The 24,748-nt window shown below is 40.2% G+C and overlaps 1 protein-coding gene across 5 annotated transcripts in view; it reads right to left on the reverse strand.

The window, feature by feature from the left end:
- Positions 1–24,055, reverse strand: part of PIP5K1A (phosphatidylinositol-4-phosphate 5-kinase type 1 alpha) — a 39,660-nt gene extending 15,605 nt beyond the window's left edge. The window contains exons 1-5 of one of the 5 annotated variants that reach the window (XM_070367110.1): positions 24,038–24,055; positions 23,546–23,944; positions 14,596–14,634; positions 6,820–6,851; positions 1,806–1,886 (exon numbers count right to left, since the gene is read on the reverse strand). In XM_070367110.1, the coding sequence (XP_070223211.1) occupies positions 1,806–1,886; positions 6,820–6,851; positions 14,596–14,634; positions 23,546–23,627 (234 nt within the window). In that variant the 5' untranslated portion in view covers positions 23,628–23,944; positions 24,038–24,055. The other 4 variants (XM_070367113.1, XM_005894939.2, XM_070367111.1 and 1 more) reach the window with 4 other exon arrangements.
- Positions 24,056–24,748: the final 693 nt, after the last annotated feature.

Below are 24,748 nucleotides of genomic sequence, written 5' to 3' on the forward strand. Positions count from 1 at the left end.
ACCCAGGTCTCCTGCATTGCAGGTGGACTCTTTACCATCTGAGCCACCAGGGAAGCCCATTATCATACTATGGTCAAAATACAAATATAAGAGCCCCATTCTTGCAATCCAGAATTCCAATGTCATGAGAAAATGTCATATTAACTAGATCTGTGCTATCTAATACAGTAGTTAGTAGCCACACTCAGCTATTTAATTCTAAGTTAATTAAAATTAAATTTAATTTAAAAATCACTTCTTCAGTTTTGCTAGACACATTCAGGTATGATTAGTGGCTACCACACTGTATAACACAAGTATAGCACATTTCAATCACCGTATAAAGTTCTATTGGACAGTTTTGTTCTAAGCAATTTCCCTTATCCCCAACTCTTACCAAGTATTACTTGCCTTTCTACTTAGTCCTCATGGGGCATTAAAATTATAATTAATTTTTTAAGTGCTTGCCTCTCTTAGACTAGAAACTCAGCTTTTTGTCTCAGTGTTCAGCGCATAAAGTGAGCTCAATAAATGTCTGTTGAATTGACACAGGCCTCAGAGCCCATTCCTGGGGAGAGTCATGTCCCTGAAGGAGAATGAGTGAGTCCACCTCTATCACTTCAGACAATGCGGTAAGACAGAAAACAGACACAAGAAAATTGACATGGGCCAGACAAAGTACAGGTGCCATACAGGGGTTTAACACTCTACCCTAGGAAACCTAAGCATCTCCGATTAGTCCAGACCTGAAGAACTGGATCACCCCAGGATGCTTCTCTTCTGTTTTCCCTTCACCAGTTCAATTTTCTCTTCTTGGTTATGACTACTATCTTTTCAATCCATTTCCTATCTCTAGCTCAAAATCAGGTGCTCTAGGCTCTATTCACCAACTGAAACTATAATCTTAAAAAAACAAAACCCAGGAGCTTCCCTGGCGGCTCAGTGATAAATAATCTGCCTGCCAATGAAGGGGATGCTGGTTTGATCCCTGGTCCAGGAGGATCCCACATACCATGTAGTGGCTGAGCCTGTGCGCCAAACTATTGAGCCTGTGCTCTGGAGCCCAAGAACCACAATTCCTGAGCCAATGCGGCAGTGACTGAAGCCTGTGAGCTCTAGAGCACGTGCTCTGTAACAAGAGAAGCCATCCCAATGAGAAATCCACACACCACAACTAGACAGCAGCCCCTGCTCACCACAACCAGAGAGAAGTCCACAAAGCAACAAAGACTCACACAGCCAAAACCAAATAAATACTAAAAAAAAAAAGGGACACACAAAGAAGAAAAGAAACACATTTGACCTGCTGTCTGTATCACCAGGCTGAACTGGATCCAGCCTTTACTTTATGTACACCCAGCACCAGAGTAAAGACAGAAAAACTTCAAAACACATGGTTCCCCAAAGCTAGGTTAAAATGGCCTTGAGGGCTTATTGTTATTTGTTTGTTTAGTTACTAAGTTGTGTCCGACTCTTTGTGACCCCACAGACTGGGGATTTGCCAGTCCAAGGGATTTGCCAGGCAAGAATGCTGAAGTGGGTTGCCATTACATGTTTATATCTTAACAGGGAAACACCACTGCTTCAGCTCAGTGAAAATTCATCTAACATCAGATTTGTCCATTAAGAACATTCTTATTTAAACACATATACAGGTGGTTAGATAATTCACCCTTTGTGATGTAAATTCTAAAATTCAAGTCATATGATGGCTATTGTGCAAAGGTTTAGGGTATCAAGAAATGGGATAGAATGTGGAGAATATAATCAAAGAGACAAAACTAGCCCTTCCTGGAATAAGATGAAAGGGCTGCACTCAGACGCACCTTTTTATATGTTGTCTCTCCTGAGGAATCAACACCTCGGTGACCTATTTTCTTCATGGACATGCCAGAGGAATAAGGCACCTATAAAAAGAAGAGTCAACATTAGTATATAATTTCCACATAACACATCAAACTGCTACCATGATGGTACATCAAAATAAAACACTGAACATACCCTTTTCAGGATCAAGAACATTTTATAAAATCTTCAGAAGATCTACCCCATGCAAACACAAAGTTACAGTGCTGCTACCCAAAGAATTAAGTCGCTTGCTCAGTTGTGTCCAACTCTATGTGACCCCATGGACTGTAGCCCACCAGGCTCCTCCGTCCATTGGATTTTCCAGGCAAGAATACTGGAGTGGGTTACCATTTCCTTCTCCAGGGGATCTTCCCGACCCAGGGATCAAACCCAGGTCTCCCGCATTGCAGGCAGACGCTTTAACCTCTGAGCCACCAGGGAAACCCAAAGAATTACAACTGAATAAAAGCGCTCCAAAGGACACATATTTCACCTGTGGTCCTCAGAAAAATGACAACGAAAATTAAAATGATTATCATTGAAGAAAAGCAGAAACAGGGGAAGTAGGAGATATTAATAGCACCCCCAGGAAAAAGGAGAGCCCCCCAGTACAAAAAAGCAAGACAGAAATAGAGCTTCACAGACCCAGATTCCTTTCAAAATTACTCCTCCTCTAACTTTCAACCCAACCTGAATACTATTTGCTCAAACTGACTTCACTAGCAGAAATGAACTAGCCACTGGCAAATACAAGTACTTTGAGTCCAGATATTAAAAGGCTGAGGTAATGAGACAAATTCTCTAAGAAAAGGGCCTCCCTGCCTCAAAGAGATTCCTGAGAATATGACATGGCTTTGTTTTCTACTCACATGACAGCCTCGGAAAAAAGGAAGAAATAAAACCAGTGGAGTAGAAACTAGAAGGCTATTCTCCACAGCCAAGATGCCAGCACAATAGACATGAAAGAATTCTTCATGATGCCAATATTCATTCAGTTAATAAAGCCAAAAGGCAAAAAGACTATTGGAAATAGCAGTTACCGTTTTAGGACCTGATATTTAAGTTCTACTATTCTTACTAAGGCCCTTAGTGGAGAAAACCCTCAATAAATAACCTGACAGACCCCGGAAGACGTTCTGAGAGAAAAGCCTAAAATCCTATGCCAAAAGGGTCCACATTCCGCCCCGTCACAAACCCCAGGAGAGATGCAACAAGTAAAGAGAGAGTTGGGAAACACATCATGAGAAGAAAATTAAACAAATATAACATACTCTGCACAAAAAAGAAATACAGGAAATCAACAGCTTCAGTATGGTTCAAATAAGTTTGCCATATTCACTGAAGCTATGCGATCAGGAGGTATTAACAACAAAACAATAGAGTGAATTTTAGTGTCAGACTGGCTTTGAATCCTAACCTTCTTAATGCCACATTATTAATTATGAGACCTAGGGCAAGCTAAAGGACCACTAATCCTCACTTTCTTCATCTATAAAACATGGATAACAACAATAGCTACCCTAACAGAGGTTCTTTGCAGGATTAAATAAGAGTATCTACTTAGGTACATTATTTACATTTTGGTACACTACATACATGAACAGTATGAAAAGGCAAAAAGATAGGACACTGAAAGATGAACTCCCCAGGTCACTAGGTGCCCAAAATATGCTACTGGAGATCAGTGGAGAAATAACTCCAGAAAGAATGAAGGGATAGAGCCAAAGCAAAAACAACACCCAGCTGTGGATGTGACTGGTGATAGAAGCAAGGTCTGATGCTGTAAAGAGCAATACTGCATAGGAACCTGGAATGTTAGGTCCATGAATCAAGGGAAATTGGAAGTGGTCAAACAGGAGATGGCAAGAGTGAACGTTGCCATTCTAGGAATCAACGAACTAAGATGGACTGGAATGGGTGAATTTAACTCAGATGACCATTATATCTACTACTGCAGGCAGGAATCCCTTAGAAGAAATGAAGTAGCCATCATAGTCAACATAAGAGTCCGAAATGCAGTACTTAGATGCAATCTAAAAAATGACAGAATGATCTCTGTTCGTTTCCAAGGCAAACCATTCAATATCTCAGTAATCCAAGTCTATGCCCCAACCAGTAATGCTGAAGAAGCTGAAGTTGAATGGTTCTATGAAGACCTACAAGACCTTTTAGAACTAACACCCAAAAAAGATGTCCTTTTCATTATAGGGGACTGGAATGCAAAAGTAGGAAGTCATGAAACACCTGAAGTAACAGGCGAATTCGGCCTTGGAATACGGAATGAAGCAGGGCAAAGGCTAATAGAGTTTTGCCAAGAGAACGCACAAGTCATAGCAAACACCCTCTTCCAACAACACAAGAGAAGATTCTACACATGGACATCACCAGATTGTCAACACTGAAATCCCATTGATTATATTCCTTGCAGCCAAAGATGGAGAAGCTTTATAAAGTCAACAAAAACAAGACAGGGAGCTGACTGTGGCTCAGATCATGAACTCCTTATTGTCAAATTCAGACTTAAATTGAAAAAAGCGGGGAAAACCACTAGACCATTCAGGTATGACCTAAATCAAATCCCTTATGATTATACAGTGGAAGTGAGAAATAGATTTAAGGGACTAGATCTGATAGAGTGCCTGATAAACTATGGATCGAGGTTCATGACATTGTACAGGAGACAGGGATCAAGACCATCCTCAAAAAAAAGAAATGCAAAAAATGCAAAATGGCTGTATGAGGAGGCCTTACAAATAGCTGTGAAAAAAAGAGAGGAAAAAGCAAAGGAGAAAAGGAAAGATATACCCATTTGAATGCAGAGTTCCAAAGAATAGCAAGAAGAGATAAGAAAGCCTTCCTCAGTGACCAATGCAAAGAAATAGAGGAAAACAACAGAATGGGAAAGACTAGAGATCTCTTCAAGAAAATTAGAAATACCAAGGGAACATTTCATGCAAACATGGGCTCAATAAAGGACAGAAATGGTATGGACCTAACAGAAGCAGAAGATATTAAGAAGAGGTGGTAAGAATACACAGAAGAACTGTACAAAAAAGATCTTCATGACCAAGATAATCACAATCGTATGATTACTCATCTAGAGCCAGACATCCTGGAATGCAAAGTCAAGTGGGCCTTAGGAAGTATCACTGCGAACAAAGCTAGTGGAGGTGATGGAATTCCAGTTGAGCTATTTCAAATCCTAAAAGATGATGCTGTCAAAGTGCTACATTCAATATGTCAGCGAATCTGGAAAACTCAGCAGTGGCCACAGGACTGGAAAAGGTCAGTTTTCACTCCAATCTCAAAGAAAGTCAATGCCAAAGAATGCTCAAACTACCGCACAATTGCACTCATCTCACACGCTAGTAAAGTAATGCTCAAAATTCTCCAAGCCAGGCTTCAGCAATACGTGAACCGTGAACTTCCAGATGTTCAAGCTGGTTTGAGAAAAGGCAGAGGAACCAGAAATCAAATTGCCAACATCCTCTGGATCATCGAAAAAGCAGGAGAGTTCCAGAAAAACATCTAATTCTGCCAAAGCCTTTGACTGTGTGGATCATAATAAACTGTGGAAAATTCTGAAAGAGATGGGAATACCAGACCACCTGTCCTGCCTTTTGAGAAACCTGTATGCAGGTCAGGAAGCAACAGTTAGAACTGGACATGGAACAACAGACTGATTCCAAATAGGAAAAGGAGTTCGTCAAGGCTGTATATTGTCACCCTGCTTATTTAACTTTTATGCAGAGTACATCACGAGAAACGCTGGGCTGGAAGAAGCACAAGCTGGAATCAAGATTGCCGGGAGAAATATCAATAATCTCAGATATGCAGATGACTCCACCCTTATGGCAGAAAGTGAAGAGGAACTCAAAAGCCTCTTGATTAAAGTGAAAGTGGAGAGTGAAAAAGTTGGCTTAAAGCTCAACATTCAGAAAACTAAGATCATGGGATCCAGTCCTATTACTCCATGGCAAATAGATGGGGAAACAGTGCAAACAGTGGCTCACCTTTTATTTTGGGGGGCTCCAAAATCACTGTAGATGGTGACTGCAGCCATGAAATTAAAAGACGCTTACTCCTTGGAAGGAAAGTTATGACCAACCTAGACAGCATATTAAAAAGCAGAGACACTACTTTGTCAACAGAGGTCCATCTAGTCAAGGCCACGGTTTTTCCAGTGGTCATGTATGGATGTGAGAGTTGGACTATAAAGAAAGCCAAGCATCGAAGAACTGATGCTTTTAAACTGTGGTGTTGAAGAAGACTCTTGAGAGTCCCTTAGACTGCAAGGAGATCCAACCAGTCCATCCTAAAGGAAATCAGTCCCGTGTGTTCGTTGGAAGGACTGATGTTGAAGCTGAAACTCCAATATTTTGGCCACCTGATGTGAAGACTGACTCATTTGAAAAGACCCTGATGCTGGGAAAGATCGAAGGCGGGAGGAGAAGGGGACGACAGAGGATGAGATGGTTGGATGGCATCACTGACTCAATGGACATGAGTTTGGGTAAACTCTGGGTGATGGTGATGGACACGGAGGCCTGGCGTGCTGCGGTTCATGGGGTTGCAAAGTTCGGACACGCCTGAGCGACTGAACTGAACACTACATGTGGTACATTTAAAAACGCTTAATAGTGACTTCCCTGGTGGTTCAGTGGCTAAGATTCTGTGCTCCCAATGCAGGGGGCCCAGGTTCCATTTCTGGTCAGAGAACTAAATCCCACATGCGACAACTAAGACTGATGCAGAGAAATAAATTTAAAAAATAAAAATACTCAATAAATCTGAGCTGTTGTTAATATTCATAATAAACTGTGACACAAGTAGAGTTGTATAACCACTAGCCTACCAAAGAGATGTGAGAACCATACCTATCAATAGATTTCAAGACCCCAGTAGGGGGGAAATAAGGATGTCATAAACAGGTATCCTTCTATCCCAGAATTAAGGTTTTAGAACCACTGTGTATCAATATATAAAACTCACCTCAGATGCCGTGGGTCTCTTGATTCCAGATGCTGTTTAAAAAAAAATAAATAAACACACATAACTATAAACATGTACACACACTCGCATGATCTCTTATCAAGCTCACTGAAACAGGATTTGAGTCAAACTAAATCTGACAATGGGTTCCTGCCTCAGTGATACCAGATCCTTTTGGACAGGGATTTTAAATGTCCCTTCCTTTTCCTCGTCCATACTCACAGAGCCCTTATATATATTCCAGCCTTCTTCTAGTTCCTTTTGCTTATCCAAGTGTTCATATTTTCTCTAGGAAATACATCTGTTCTTGTTACATTTAACCATCAGAGCCCTAAGTGTCTCATTTGATACCATGGTTGAAAGAGAAAGGGCATAAGAGATACCAGAGTTAGTGGACAGCCTAGACTTGACTAATAATGTTCCCTGTAGAGCTAAAAGGGTAAGAAGCTTTAGAGCATATCTATGGTGCTTTGCACTTCTACTAATTATTTCAGAAAAAAAGGTAAAGAGTTGACCTACAGAAGCTTTATTTACAACAGCCAAGATATGGAAGCACCTAAGTGTTCATGAACAGATCAATGAATAAAGCAGCTGTGGGTGTTCGTGTGTGTGCATGTGTGTGTATATCTGTATGCAATAAAATACCACTCAGTCATAGAAAAGAATGAAATCTTGCCATCTGCAACAATGTGGATGGCCCTACAGTATTATGCTTAGTGAAATAATTCAGAGAAAAACACACACTTTGTGTTATCACTGCTATGTGAAATCTAAAAAATAAAACAAATGTATATAACAAAAACAGACTCATAGAGAACTAGTGGTTACCAGTGGGAAGTGAAAAGGGCAGAAGGGCAAGCTGGGGTAGGGGTAAGAGACACAAACTATTACATATAAAATAAATAAGCAAATAAATAAATAAGCAAGGATATATTGTGCAGCATAAGGAAATATAGCCGTTACTATGTAGTAATTTTAAATGGAGTATAGTTTATAAAAATATTGAATAATTAACTGTATACCTAAAATTAAAATAATATTGTCAATCAACTATCCTTCAATTAAAAAGAGTTGGTCTGTAGAGATGAAGAAGCTATGGATGGGAAAATGCAATGATGAAAAAATGAAAAAGCATTGCCTACACTAGCAAAACCTGATCTATATTCTTACATCTTCATCTTGATCCTGCTGTAAATGCAATAGGAATTTGTTGTTTACTTACTAAATATTTAATCAGTGGAAATGTGTAAGACATGTGTGTAGTTAAATATTATTTATGACTTTTATCAGTTTAAATATAGAAAAGATTTCAAGAATATGTTTAGAAAGTGACTAAAAGACCACTATCCATAGAAAACTACTCCAAAAAGTTAAACTTTTTTTTTCTTAAGTTTAAGTCAGTTCCTAAGGGTATGCCATCCTAAAGATTTCACCCATGATCACTATAGCAGTGAGACACATAATCGTTCAGGCAGACAGACCTTTCTCCCCTTCATACTGAAAACTGTTGGTCTTTTTTCTTCAAAGACTGCTGATATATTACTTTGATCTAGTTCAAGAATTCAAAGAGAATAAAGATTAGCCACATTAAAGAAAATTAAAAAGAATCCAGGAACTTCCCTGATGGTCCAGTGGTTAAGATTCCACCTTCCACAGCAGAGGATGCAGGTCTGACCCCTGAATGGGTAACGAAGGTCCCACATGCCACGGAACAACTAAGCCCGTGTACTGCCAACTACTGAGCATCCACACAACAAGAGAGTCCGTGTGTCACAACCAAAGAGTTCGCATGATGCAACAAAGATCCAGTGTCGTGCAGCTAAGACCTGATGCAGCCAAGTAAATAATAACTTAAATAAATTAAAAAAAGAAAGAAGAATACAAATGGGATGAATCCTCAATAACATAAGTTAGTAGATGAGTAAGAAAATCTCAGTTCTGGTCCATATGTAAGGTTTAATGGTAAAAGCATTTCTGGTACCAATGAGCAGAGCAGCAAAATTTCCTTAATGAGTCAGAGTAGCAAAATTATGGGGAACAGATGGTTTTCATTCCTCTTTCCAAAAAAGGAGGTAAGAAAAATGTCATCTGGCTGTTAGGAAGATGTGCTGCATAAAATGACCCAGAAAATTAGAAAAACAGCAAAGCCCAAAAATCTATGTTTCTTGCAGGATGCTTCATCTTCATCAGGTCAAGGTCAGGTAGGAGAAAGACCTGGAACCTAGGACTGGAACCGTAAGCTAAAGCTTCCAAGGAACAAAAAGTCAGCACAACTCAGATTCAAGATTAAAACTGCTAACTTAACTGTAAAATTTAAGGCACTCACTAACAAAAAATTAGTCAAACCCTTTGAATCTTAAAACCCTTCAGGTGAGAGCCAACATGCTGAGCTGGGTTCAGATCCCGGTTGTGCGTGTGTGTTAGTCACTAAGTCATGTCTGACTCTTGTGACCCCATGTACTGTAGCCCACCAGGCTCCTCTGTCCATGGAATTCTCCAGACAAGAATACTGGAGTGGGTTGCCATTCCCATCTCCAAGGGATATTCCCAACCCAGGGATCAAACCCGGATCTCCCACACTGCAGGCAGACTGAGCCACAAGGGAAGTCCTCAAATCCCTGTTACATCAGGCAAATTATTCTCTATTAATAACTAAAAAAGAAGAATCTATATTAGAAGGTTTATGTAAAGATTAGATGAGATAAACTAAATCAAAGTACTTCATGGACTGTGATGTGCTACACAAATATGTTGCCATATGTGAGTTCTATGGAAGAGCAAAGTTGGGCCCTCAGGAAGCTCTAATGTTCAATTACCTAGACCATCATGAAATTCTAATGAGCACCTCAAAGTTCTTGGCTGCTCCCCAAACCCTTAGCCTCCCCATATCCCCAACAAACCCTTGTGCAAGTATACACACTACAGTAGAATTAGTGATTCTCAATGAAGAAATTCGCATTCTTTCAGTTGAGAAAACAACACTGATTCTGGATTCCTTGGTCAGTACTTGGCTTATTCTTCCTCTTTTACCCCAAAGGAAGGGGTTTGGAGGGATCTGACAGAACCAAGAGCCAATGTCCAATCCTAGACTGACAGTTTCTCCTAGAACAGAACAACCTCTTCATGTAAGGAGTCACTGCACCAAGTTAAACAATGAACCAAAAAAGCAGGTAAGTGAGTTCAAGGCAGAGTGCTAGTCTGGGGCCTTCTTACTCCCTAAAAAGTTCTACCTTGCTACCTTTCCTAGTTTTATCTCATAAACACATAGCTCCAGGGCTGCTACACTCTTGCAAAGTACCCAGAATGAGGGTGGGAGGACTTAATTCAGTGGAACATGGTGCCAATTACTTAGCTATCTACAACTGCAAAACTTGGATTAATCCTCAAAACACTACAGCTGAGGCAGTGGGAAGGATACTGGGGTCTGAATAATAATAGGATTGCGGTTCAGTGGTTAAGAATCCATCATGCAGTACAGCGGACACTGGTTTGATCCCTAGTCTGGGAAGATCCCACATCCCGAAGGGCATGTAAGCCCGTGAGCCACAACTACTAAGCCCATGCACCTAGAATCTGTGCTCAGCAATGAGAGAAGCCACTGCAGTGAGAAGCCCGTAGGAGTAGCCTCTGCTCACAGCAACCAGAGAAAGCCAGTGTGCAGTGACAAAGACCTAGCACAGCCAAAAATAAAAATTACTTAAAAATAATAGTCAAAACAAGTAACAACAGGGCGGAGAATCAGGAACCAAGACTCATTCTCTTCCTTGTCTTAAGTTTTGCTCCTAGGGTACAGGTCAGAACTCCCAAACTACCAAAGAATGGATAGGAAAAGAAGAGAATCATATCAATGTTGCTATAACATCCAGCTTGGTAGAAAAGAAACCCAATGAACAACAGAGTAACATTTTAGGGAACAAAGTACGACTGCTAAGGCTTGATGGATTGGGTCACTTGGCTCATGCCAAGAGAAAATGCCTACTGAGACTGAAGAGTCACCAGCACTGTACCTGTTCACCTCTTCTTAATCAAGCTTTCTCTTCAGAAGGAACAGCAGCAGAAACAGAGGAAAGCGGAGATGGAGGGGGTGGGGGATTGGAAACAAAAAGAAGAGAAAAGAATACCAACTCAGCAATGGCAACACCCATTCAGCCAATGTTTGAGGAGAATGAGATTTATCCCTAAATTAGGATGAGATTAGAGTATCAGTCAACAGAAAGTTTTCTTTCTAGCATCTGTGTAAAACATACTCTGATAAGTATAAACTATCATCTTATAAACTATCATCTTATAATCCATACCCACAATCCATATATAGCATCCTTTTTTTGGGTGAAGAAACTGCAGGTCAAGAAGCAACAATTAGAATCAAACATGGAAGAGACTGGTTCAAAACTGGGAAAGGAGTGCGTCAAAGAAGTATCCATTGTCACCCTGTTTCTTTAATGTCTATGCAGAGCACATCATGCGAAATGCCAGGCTGGATGAATCACAAGCAGGAATCAAGACAGCAAGGAGAAATATCAATAACCACAGATGTGAGTACCACCCTTACGGCAGAAAGCAAAGAAGAACTAAAGAGCCTCTTGAAGGTGAAGAGAGAGTGAAAAAGCTGGCTTAAAATTTAATATTAAAAAAACTAAAATCATGGCATCCGGTCCCATTACTTCATGGCAAATAGGTGGGGAAACAGTGAAAAACAGTGACAGACTTTTCTTTTCTTGGGCTTCAAAATCACTGCAGACAGTGACTGTAGCCATGAAATTAAAAGACGTTTGCTCCATGGAAGAAAAGCTATGACAAACCTTGGCAACATATTAAAAAGCAGAGACATCACTTTGCAGACAAAGGTCTGTCTAGTCAAAACTATGGTTTTTCCAGTAGTCATGTACGGACATGAGAGTTGGGCCATAAAGAAGGCTGAGCGCTGAAAAATTGATGCTTTCGAACTGTGGTGCTGGAGAAGACTCTTCAGAGTTCCTTGGACTGAAAGGAGATCAAACCAGTCAATCCTAAAGAAAATCAATCCTGAATATTCATTGGAAGGACTGATGCTGAAGCTCCTGTACTTTGGCTACCTGATGCAAAGAGCCAACTCACTGGAAAAGACCCTGATGCTGAGAAAGATTGAAGGCAGGAGGAGAAGGGGACAACAGAGGATGAGATGGCTGGATGGCATCATTGACTCAATGGACGCTGAGTTTAAGCAATCTCTAGGAGATGGTGAAGGACACGGAAGACTGGTGCGCTGCAGTCCATGAGGTTGCAAAGAGTCGGAGACAACTGAGCGACTGAACAATAACTACTACTGAGTTCCAATGGTAAACTTCCTCCTCCTCAGGGAAAAACATTTCCTTCATGTTTGTTTGTTTCCTTCATGGTCATGTAGTTCCTACTTACTAATAGGCCCTGGACCAAGAAGCATTCTAAACGAAAGGCTAATGTTGCTCCACTGGCAGCAAAAAATAAAGCCATGACAAACAGGTTGTGTCAGAAAAATAACTGTATAAACAGCTTAATTCCAAGTGGGTCAATATATGATGCAGAGCCAATCATGGTGATTTCATCAAGTACCAGTTCCTCTGTGGAAAAGATGAAAATGTAAAAAGATCTAGGGGACATAAACAAGGACCAATGTGTAAAACTGTACTCAATTACATATTTACTAATAAAGACTGGCTTGTTGTCCACTAATAACTAAACAAACAAAAGACTTAGAGAAACAAGGATATATTCACTTTGGGGATTTTTAAAAAATTCTGACCAAGGCAGGCTCAATCTGGCTGAGATCTATAGATATTAATGAAAATTGATTTTTAAATAGAACAAGTTGAGAACTCAGTCCCTTCAGCCACTTATGAACCTATATGCCCATTTAAGCTAACAAATCAGTAACAACTTACATTAAAAAATCATTCAACAAGGGCCTTTGAGATTTTAACCTATTCTTAACGTGAAAGTTGCTCAGTTGTGTCTGATTCTTTGGGACCCCAAGGACTATACAGTCCTTGGAATTCTCCAGGCCAGAATACTGAAGTGGGTAGCCCTTCCCTTCTCCAGGGGATCTTCCCAGCCTCAGGATTGAACTCAGGTCTCCTGCATTGCAGGCAGATTCTTTACCAGCTGAGCCACAAGGGAAGCCCAATTCTTAATAGTAAGATGTATTTAATCTATTATAAGTAAATAAACAGAGCATAAGGGATGTGCTCAAAATTAAAGAGCAACGGTGGTGACAGAGACAGAATTGGAATTCACATTCCCAACCCCCCAGTTCAACTCCTTCTTCTAAACCATATTTTGTTTTCAATTTCCTGGCCACTCAAGAGTCTAAGGGGGAAAAGGAAAGCACCAAAGGAACAAGAATGTTTTTACAGACTAAATAAATCTTACAACTGCTAATGGACAGTATGAACACGTATTTTCTTCCCCTGAGGTTTCCCCTTCCCTTCCCACTTTCATTGATATGAGGATAAAGAGTCCTCCCTTGGTTCCTCTCAATGGAATTAACAATGCCACTACTCTGCTCCTCCAGCAACGGTCATCAATGTCACCGGCAAAAACAGCAGGAAAGTACCTTCCTTTTCTTTCAGTGAGATTATACTTGTTTTCAAACAGACAATGCCAGTATTCTAGAGGAGCAGAAGCTGCCTTTCAAAACTGATACTTGACAGAGCAATTTCACAGATGTTAAGGTCCTCACTAGCAGTACAAAGTACCTCTTTTCTTCACAAAAATACATGAACAACTTTAACAGAGATAGTTTTTAATTCTTCTCAGATTAAGAGTTTTCTTTTTGGTGTCTGATTAAAAGCAGAAGAGTTATGATCACTGAATCTGCAATGACAAAAAGAGGGCATCTGACAGGCACTCTTGTTGTTTTAATGATCTTAGAAATTGACTGTACAATCACTCACCAATCCTTGGCAAAAATCCACATTAACTTCTAAAATATTTTCTGAAAGAATGATCAATAACTCCAGGTATTACACATGGAGGAGCTCAGAATTTTGACAGCACAAATCAGAAGGGGAAGTTCCCCTCTGCACTATTCTTTGTTGAACAACAAATATTTAATCTGGTTTAAAGTCAAGTTAGTTCACACACAGACTTTTAGACTAGTGAGAAAGCAGTAAGGTATTGTGGGCAGGAATGTGGGCTCTGAAATCAGTACACCTAAGTTGGCTAGGTTTGAATACTAGATCTACATTTACTAACTCGATAACCTTGACAAGTTGGTTGGAACTCTCTAGGCCTTGGTTACCTCATCCATAAAATGGAGATATAACAACATGTACATCATAGGATAGTTATGAGAATTAAATAAATCCTATATAGCACTTAATATGTAATAAATGCTCTGTAAATACTAGCAATTATTATTATCACTGTGAATTATAAAACCCCATCTACAGGATGAGAAGGGTCAGGGGAAATGACAAGTACAACAGAAAGGGAAAAGAGAGAGAGACACATTTACTGAAACAAAAGGAAATGGAGTTATGGGAAGACTTTGAGGGAGACAAAAGACAGTCAACAGATTCATCTTATATTGTGGAACTGTGAGAAAAGAACTTGCTATGTTAAGGTAGCATTTTTTTGGAGAGGGTCGAGGGAAATGGAAGCTAAAGTCAAATAATCTTTGCAGGACATTCACAGCCTTCTCAAAAGGCCATGCACACTACTTAAAAAAAAATTGCAATTGTTATGGGGAAGAGGAGTCCGCTGCTAGTAACTGTAAGGAGCTCAAGCTTCTTCAGCACAGATACACATCAGATCTACCTCTCTTACGGCTGACCCCACAGCACAGAATGTGGAGACCTAAATGAGGAAAAACAGAAAATCATCACTTACTTCTGGGGTTCTACTTGCTTACAATAGAACAAGCATATTTTTAAAAAAACCCACATGACATCTCTAAAGTTTAAAATTATTAACAGGACCTGACCTGATCCCCAGTACCATACTGTGAAATGTGAGATGATTTCCTGCAGTTCTAGGTAGAAGCCAAAAAAAAAAAAAAAAAAAGCAGCAGCTCTGGCAGAAAAATTCCAGGAAGGATCACAAAACTTGTAACCCAAACAATTTCACTATTGCATGACTTCAGGTTGGCAAAAAAAATTCAGGTATAAAGCTCCTTGCACACAGGCTTCTACCCCTTTAAAAAAGAAGGTGTATACATTTTACTTGAGGGTCTTCCACTTGTGAGGGCAATTTGGTAACATCTAGCAAAACGCCTTAAAAGCAAATATGTACCATCTGTCCCAGAAGTGACAATTTATCCAAAGGAAATAACTGGTCAAGTGGATAAAGACATATATACAAATATATTTACTGTAGCATTGTATGTAAAAACTATTACTAGAAAGAATCTAAATATACAATATAGGTGATCTAAGTTGTGGTATAGTCATAAAAGGGAATAGTATAGAACCATTATCTTTATGTTCATTTATGGATAGGCTGTCACAATAAACTGTATAAGGGAAAAAGCTAAATAATTATATAGTACAGTATTTTTCTAAAATGCTTATCTATAAAGTCACATGTATTTATACACATAAAAAATGTCAAGATTATAGACTAAAATGTTAAAATATGACTATACTGGATAGTATGGTTAAGGTGATATTCTAAGTTTAAATTTCTATTTTTCCTTATCTATATAAAATTTCTATAACAAACAGGTAATTTAACAATTATAGAGATATGTAGGAATGGCTTTATTGCTGTTTTATAACCCATTTTCCCCAGTAAACTAGTGCTCAACAGTTCCACACATAAAGATCAGCATCAATCCCCTCCCTATACATTAACTTGAGCTCATTACAACATATTATGCTGCTACAGAGATAGACTAGAAGGAAAAATGTGAAAGATGATGTCTAGAAAGCTGCTGACAGTTGCAAGCTACAGATAAAGCATGACTCCTATACACTCACTCCCATTCTCCATTATTACTTTGAGATTCTCATACAACCTGAAACAAACCTGTATCAGCGCATATGCTAACAGGTTCTCTCTGAAGAATTTATCTTTCATATCCTTTAGAGTACCAATATTCTCCCATAAAACAGGTATCCCTAATTTCAGGGTATCTCCTGGATATTTGAAAAATAAAGATCTAAACAAAAATAAATAAAGATCTAGCTTCTAAATTATGAAAATTAGCTGAGAAATCTTTAATGTTACTAAAATAATTTCAAGACAACTGAACCAGCCAGTTAAGTGCCAGAGAGGAAATAATCCAATCAATTCTTGCTAAAATACAAAGTTGAATCATCACACTATGTCACAGAAAATTTTTCTGAGTAACTCTGAATAGTCTTAAGGAAGCACTCCATTTTGGTCCTTAGTCCCAGTCTAAATTGTGTTGGTAATGAAAAAGGTACCAAAGGGGCTGGTTTCTAGTCACTTGGCAAAAACATCACTAGGACTCTCCATAAACTGGTTTGCAGCTACTAAAGCACTGGCAACTATGACTTACTATGAGAGCAAGGAGAAAATGTAAAGGAAGAAAAGAAAATTAATACAATTCTGCGAAGTGTGAAAAAGGTAAACTTTAGAGGAGAAATGAGCTGGCCTTAAAAGAGGAGATAATCAAAACAGAGATATTTTCAGACAGCACACAGCTCCAAAATAAGAGATGTCGTTCCCCTCCCCCACCCCCCCTCAGCATGTGGAACAAAACAAGAGTTGGCCTTAATACCAGAGCCTCTCCCAGTGCTTTCAGAGCAGAAACATTTCCGTCAAAGATGAAATGACATCATCTTCCAGATGAGAAACTAAGAGGCAGCCTGTAACTGACTTTAATGCTTGAAGTACACACATAATTTCAGGATGCTAGAACTGGGCCGGATGTGCATTCCTCAGATGAGTTTTGCCTGAACAGGTCATAAAGAAGAGATTCCAGAGACTTAGCTTAATGAGCTACCAATATTACTACATAAATCTGTCAATTCCTATAGAAATCAGAAAGAGACAAGCAGGCTTTTGGGAAGTAAAATGATAATTCTGAGGGGGTGTTTTGATTGATAATATTGACAGCCAGAGATTTTTTAAAAAAAGCAAAAACCTGAACAAAATCACACAGTTATTTGCTGGACTATCGTAAACAATCTCTCTAGTCCTCTTTAACCTGAAATACTGAATGCCACTTTAATTATACCCCTGCATGTAGGAGGTATAATAGGTTATTCAAATGAAAATCCTCAGAAATGCCAGCCTAATGAGAAGCATTGCTGAGCACACAGCTCTAAGAGATAGTGTTGGGTGGTGGGGGCCAGGCACTGTTACCATACCCTCAGTAAGAACTAAACCAAGTTAATCATGAAAATCAAGCCACATCTTAGAGAAAAGTTAAATTTTGTTTCTTCAGTTCAGTCGCTCAGTCGTGTCCGACTCTTTGCGACCCCATGAACCGCAGCACACCAGGCCTCCCTGTCCATCACCAACTCCCAGAGTCTACTCTAACTCAGGTCCATTGAGTCGGTGATGCCATCCAACCATCTCATCCTCTGTCGTCCCCTTCTCCTGCCTTCAATCTTTCCCAGCATCAGGGTCTTTCCAAATGAGTCAGTTCTTCGCATCAGGTGGCCAAAGTACTGGAGTTTCGGCTTCAACATCAGTCCTTCCGATGAATATTCAGGACTGATTTCCTTTAGGATGGACTGGTTGGATTTTGTTCCTAGCAGGTGTCAATTTTTAGAGTTTTCTAGAAAAAGGTCTGAAAGGCAAGGATGCTCTTAGAAACAAAAGCTCAAAACTCATTGATCTACCAGTCCTAGGGTCAACCTGGCTCAGGTAAGAGCCAAGTAGCAAGGAATGAATCACAAATGTACTAAGACTCACTGTGATAACATACAGACTTTATGCAAAGTCTTTGCCACTATTAACAATGTCTTTGAACCTCAGTTTCCTAATTTGGAAAATAAGAGGGTTAAATTAAAATATCTCTACATTTCCCTTTAATAAACTTTTGCTTCCAGTTCTATAAGCCACATTTTATGATTCTCAGTCCACAAATATCTATCTCTTAGCACTAAAATTCTGGTTGAAATTTGGGGGCTGGGAGGTTGGATATCTGAGTCCTTCTTTAAAAGACCTGAGTCTCTTGGATAAGCCAATCCAAAGCTAAGGAGCAGTTAAGATTTCCAGCAGTTCACCACCTCCCAATTCTATTTCCAAACCTGGTTCTATCTTAAAAAAAAAAAAAAAAAAGCAGTATTGCTGGCCTGGAACATACACTGAGCTGAGAAAGTAACTTAAATAATATCACTGCTAAGTTGCGTCAGTCGTGTCCGACTCTGTGTGACCCCAGAGACGGCAGCCCACCAGGCTCCCCCATCCCTGGGATTCTCCAGGCAAGAACACTGGAGTGGGTTGCCAGTTCCTTCTCCAATGCATGAAAGTGAAAAGTGAAAGTGAAGTCACTCAGTCGTGTCTGACTTTTCTAGATCTCGTGGACTGCAGCCCACCAGGCTCCTCCGTCCATGGGATTTTCCAGGCAGGAGTACTGGAGTGGGGTGCCATTGCCTTCTCCAAAATAATATCACAGTGGGTATTAATTGTCCCAACAATGCACTTCAATCACCCCCCAGATCCTAATGCAAGAAAATCACAGAGATATGACCAAGTTACTTCTCTACCATTTCTTTTATACAGACTCTTGTCAATGAGAACTTGAAGTTTATCAGGCATGCTAAAGGAAAGCTAGTATTAAGCTATTCATATATCCTTAAAAAAAAACAACTCTTCCCATTCTCTCCTGCAACCTTTGCTCACTCCCCATCAATGTTACTGATCCTTTGAGATGGTGTTTATTCTGGGTTAACTCCATAAAGCTCAGTTTAATACGCAGCAAAGAGTAAGATATACTTAATTGCCTATAAGGAATCTACCCTTCTCTCTCTTTTTGCCAGTCTTCCTCAGACTCTAACAATAAGGGGACTTTTGGGGAATCAGATATTTAAAAATTAATATATTCTGCATACAGTCATTACAAATAAACAGACTTATTTAATAGGAGAAAAAAGAAATAATCAGTGACAAAGTTTTAAAAGACGGAGGAGCTGAGGGAAAAAAGTTCACTTCAAACAGAAAACATTAAAACAACAGTTCATAGGAGATATGAATAAAACAGGATCAACACATATGTAAAAAAGAAACAATTGTCTCTTTTGATAGGAAAGGGTGGAGAAGTGAAGTGCAAGAGGGGAAATGAGCCAGGAAGGGGTTTCCTCTAGGAAACACCATCAGTCCAATCACTCTCTCTTTGAGACTGAATGATGGGCTGGGGTTTAGAACACAAAGAAACAGATTCCCTCTGCCTGGCTATCAGAAATTGGCATACTTCCTGAAGTATACTTCTATCCTTGATCAAGAGAACACACTCAGTAAAAACAAAAACCAAACTGACAACGTTGGTCTTTTTGCTTTCTTCGTGTCAAGCAAGACTATGCCAAAATTCTAGGAAAGTAAACATCCAGCTTAATGGGTAAAATACCCGCCAACCCCAACTCAGAACTTCTCACCAGTTACCTGAGTTTGGCCTGGTTAAGTTGTTCAGAAGTTGTAGTTTCCATTATTTTTATTTAAAAAATAGGCTGATAAAACATGTAATAACTAGTAGGTAGCACATATTTGAGCACAGTTATTAATCAGAAGTTTTACAGTATCAACTCAGAACAGCACACAGAAATTAACAAAGAAATTAACAAGACATAATATGTATTTCGATATTCAAGGCTAATTTCTAAGTACACATTACCAATAATAACAGACACTGGATACCTATTAAGTCTATATAATTATACTTGACCCTGGGCTTGAGCAGTCATGGCAGAAATAAATGGATAATTAAAAAACAGTGACATTCTGATGTCAGTTTTCTGGAAGAATCTACCAAGGTGACAAAATTAAAAAGGAGGGCTATGTGGGTGTAAGCCCTCTGTGGAAAAAGCATAAAGAAAAATCTCTCCTTACTTATAAAATATCAACCAAAAGGATACCTGTTGATATTCTCATTACATGGCATTCTGTTCTGTCTTTACATTTCCAAACTCCAGTTTCTCCCCCCAATAATGTGGCTTAAGTTGCTTTACTTTTCACTAGTATAGAAAAATTAAAGGAGAAGAAATCAGTCTACAAATGGCTTACACTGTACACAAAGAACACAGACAAAAAACCCTCAATGAAATTCCTACCATTTGGAGTTATCAGATTACAGCATACATTTACTGGTGGAGCTCTACTGGGAAGGACAAAGCCATCAGAATCAAGGATTGATGAGACTGGCTCTACTACAGAAGTTCTGGGCAAAAATGTTTCTTTCCTGTGTTTTTTGGGGTCTCCCTCGGCAGTTTAAGGGAAAATCAGAAAAGGAGCTATAAATGTTACCTCCAAATCATCTGTACTCATGATAGAATCATTTGATAATGTGTGACAATTTCAGAAATGTTCTGGTCTGAAGCAAAAGGAGCTAGAGGTTCATGATTTTCTAAGGTTTCAAGTGCTTTTTCTTAGGGGAGTCACACAGGATTTTATTACAGCTCTTATTTTAGGGGAGCAAGGGACACTTTAATACTCTAACTTTACTTTTTAACTCCTCCACCAAATTCAAATCAAGTCGCCAAAATAGAAACTTAACTCCCTTTCAGGTAGTAAAAAGGAGACTTGGTGGCTTATTTTCAAGTTCTTGATGAACTAGTCAAACTGCAGACAGGGGAACAGGCTCTCTATACTGTCACTAGTGTGACAGATGGCAGCACTGTCAACAGCATCTCATCAGTGCTTTTATTTTTTAAGTGGTACCACTGACCAAATGAGGCTAGGACAGAAAGGAAGAAAAGGAATAAATTTCCTTTACACATCGAACAGCTGAGCGCAAACTGCATCACCTTTTATTAACAAAGTGTAAGAACAAGGCAATGATGATGGTTCCTGTAAGATTGACATTAATTTATAATCACCTCCCTCTAATCCAAACATGGTAATTACGCCAATGGGAAAAGATCTCTCAAACATCTCTTAGAGTGTATGGTTTGCTTTAACTCCTGTATTTAACCTGTCAGCAGCATAAAAGACCAGCTCCAGCTTAATGATTAAATAATATAGATGGGGGTTTAATACTGGCAGGGAAGAACTATTTTAAATTACCAATCCTTTCTAATTTGAATGCCAAAAGATTCTGAACCTTAAAAGGTTATGAATGACTTATCTAAAACATCAATCTGTCCCTGAATCCTAACATTCTTGTTTTGTATACAATGCCAGAGAATCTTACCTTTAGGATTTCAGTTTCACCAATATTTAAGTGAGTTCAGCTAAACATCTAAGGACAATGAGTTGATTTTAGAATGATTAAAACACAAACACACACACTCCTACCTTGAATTTCTACAAAGCTAGTCTTTTAGCATTTAACAATTTAGGAGACCATAAACCAATTTATTCCTGCCAATGCCTTTATTCCCCTGGTACTATCCAGACAGAGCACCACTCTCCTCCAATCACAAAACACGTTCTCCACAGCCTTTTTGGCATCTGAATCAAACACCTTATCCTCTTCAAAAACATATCCTTGAAATGAAATATAAAATATTCTATTAAATTCAGTAAGCCAAAACTGAACATACAGATATGCGAAAGAAGTCAACACTGTGTATCTGCACACAATAATCCCATGCTTTCAGGAATATTTATGAGAATTTTTCTGATTTCTTAATCCAACAGTTTCAATATTTGCCAAAGAAACAGAGAAAGAGGGTGAAAAAAAAAGTCAAAAAAAAAGGAATCCAAAGCTAGTTGTTTTTAGTCATTTTTTTAAAAAAACTTTTAGCCATTTTGGTATCTTGACCTCACATATGAACACAATAAAGCCAAGCAGCTGGAAAATTGACTGCAATCTATTATTCTATTTTCTGGTGAAAACACAACAGCAAAAAACATTTACACTATCTGAATAACCTCCTGCTAGTCTTAGGATCTGACAAAAAATATAAAAACATACAAAAGTATCAAATAGTGACACCTAAAACTAGTAGGACTACCTGAAGTAGGAGCAAAAACCTGAAGACATCACTATGTGACAGAAATATTTTCTTTTACTCCTAAATCTGTCCATGTGGACAGTATTTTGAGATAGAGGCTGAATCAAATTCTGGGATATAAACACAAAAACACAAGGCTTTTAAGATTAAGCTGTTTCTAATACCTGATCTGATGGTTAAGAAGTCTGCTTTAAGACTGTACACAACTATTCTTGTTTCACCACCGGGGGAGAGGAAAAAGAGGTTTTAAATTAAGAAGCTACTGTATTTAAAAACTTTCATTTTAACTTTATCCTTCTTCACACTTAGAATGTAACAGGAGTTGTTCTAGCTCACTTATCTTTTATAGGAAAGGCAAAAAAACACCTCTCAAGAAACTAAAAATAGGTTGTACATAAACAAAACTCCAGTTTGTGAAGAAGATATTTATGACCAAGTATGGGTTCACCTGAACTGAACAGGAAAAGGTGGAACCCTCTATTTAGTCAACTCAAAAGGAGTAGGATGCAATCCCAGGATTAAGCAAGTGTCAAAGTCTCGGGTAGAGCATCCATCATCTGGCGGCCTCTCCTGTTCCCAGTGTATAGGTAACAGTCACCGTGGAACCCCAGACATTTCTGATGGAAGTTCTAGAACAGTTTCTGACTCAAACTCCACTCCCTCCTCCGACATACATCCCAACACCACACATTTTCCCCTCCTACACGCAATCTGTTGCCTTTCTTGTGGGCTCCTTAGCCCTCCCTCAATCTTCAACAGTTTCTAACTACTTTGAGCTAGATTCCCTGGCTCCCTTCTCCAAGTGCCAATTTCGTGCCTAAGCATTCTTCCAGTCCATTTCCTATTATGCAATATTCCTACACAGCACTTAAAACCATCCCCACCCTATCCTTTTCAAGCCTAATTTCCTGCATCACCTCCCTCAACTTCTACTGCAATTCGAGACTCCATCGTTCCGCCTTCTGCATCTGTTTTCAGTGTCTTTTAAACCCTGCTTTTCCACATACCTCAGGCTCTCTTCAAAAACTTCCCATTCCTTCCCAAAGCTGGGCAGTCAAGACATGGGAGTCTCCAGAGGAGGACGTTTGATAAAACGTGTAGGTGTATCTGTCCGAGTGAGCGCGCGCGTTTTGGGGGGAGGGGAAGCACGAAGTGAGAAGGAATGACGCATTAGGGGGAGGCTCTCAGGAGCCTCCAATAACTCACTCCCACCCCCAACAAAATCCCCAATCCCCTAACGCCCCAGCATTGGAAAGCATCGCATAACGATTCCATACCTTTTAAGTCCCATGGTTTCTCTTCCACGTTTTTGTCCAATTAACCCCGCAATCAACGTGGAGTCTAAGCCTCTATTTACTCTCTCTCCTCCCTTCGATTCCCTTTCTCTTTCCTCCCTACTCCCACCGTCAATCTCCATCCTTTTCTGACCCTACTCCTTCAAAGTCCTCAACTCGGTCTCCTTGAAGACAGCCAGTGTTTCTGACAGCTTCCCTTTTCTCAATCAAATCCATCCTTTCCTCACATTCCCTCTGCTTGCTCTGAAAGCTACATGAAACCCTAGTTCTCGGTCCTCCTTACCGGCAACGCCTCAAACATGCTCAGCTACAGGTGCCCTTCCTGGGTCTCGCTCTTCCTGCCATCGCACAGTCATCAGCCCCCAGCCCACGCCACGCCCTGATTACCTGAGGCCGAGGTGCAGGGAGGGACGCCGGAATCCGCGGATGAAAACCCTACCGCCGACGGCCCAGAGGAGGCAGACGCCATCTTGGCAGCCCCCTCCCCCTCAGCGGCGTCTCTTTTTCTATCGCGCTCTTCCTCTTCTCGGAGTCGAATCTTCCCCACGTATCTTCACAGAACCCGCGTTCTGCGAGCCACCTCCCCGCCCCCTCCGGGGCCTCTCAGATACGCCGCACCGGCTCCGGGACCAACTCAGGGCGGAACCATTAGGATGGTATGGGGGACAATTCTTGTCTCGCACCGTTTTAGCAACTTTAAGCTCTTTCCGCAGGAGTTACTTTCCCCTTTCACAACACAGTAAGCTCAAGCGGCTGCCGGGAAACTGCGTCTGGATCAAACCACACCTAAAAGAAAAAGGTGGGGAATGAGAAGTCCCTGCGGAGCGAACTCCCCTCCCCCTTCTCCCTAGCCACAGCCTGTTTATCGCCCAACCCCACCGCTTCGCTCCCGGTGGCCAAGGAAATCCTGGCATCGCGCATGCGCCCAACCTTCTTCTCAGCGGCCACCCCATCCAATGGGGGAGGAGGGAGGCCCTAAGAGGAGGCAAGCCAATCAGGAGGCTGAGTCTGGTCACATGACACAGGTCCCTCGCGCCTTGGCATATCCAAGGAAGGAAGACAGTGCGGCTCTGTCTACGGTGGCTTGGTGAGTCAAAATACAAGGGAGTCTCAGACGGGACTAAATCGAGAAGTCTGAGCTCTAGAAAAGAGTATGCCGGGCTGGCATTCACAGCCCAGGAAGACCTCCCGACTGAAGCGCTGGTGTCTAGTCAAAGACGTTAAACAGTTAAGTATCACAAAACATCACATGCCACCAAGTATTCTTCCGACTTTACTGCCTTGTTTTATTTAACAAGCGTGCGTGTCTTGCCTTCCTTTGAATGACATTCGAAACAGATCCACACTTTGCCTCAAGCGCAGTGCTGGGCACAGTGATGGAGCTGAGTAAATATTTGATAAACAAACGAATGAAGTCCTGTCTAAAAGGCCACGGAAGACGATCAGAAACAACAACAGTCTTCCTGTGATCCGAGCCCTTAGCCTCTCTGTTACCTCTCCAAAGGTCACTGAGACTCAGAGAAATTCCCCTTTCTAGTCTGATCTTCGTACTAACCCCGCTCAGTTTTAATAAAATACCCTGGAGATTAT

Source organism: Bos mutus, chromosome 3, assembly GCF_027580195.1.
Source record: "Bos mutus isolate GX-2022 chromosome 3, NWIPB_WYAK_1.1, whole genome shotgun sequence".
Lineage (NCBI taxonomy): Eukaryota > Metazoa > Chordata > Mammalia > Artiodactyla > Bovidae > Bos > Bos mutus.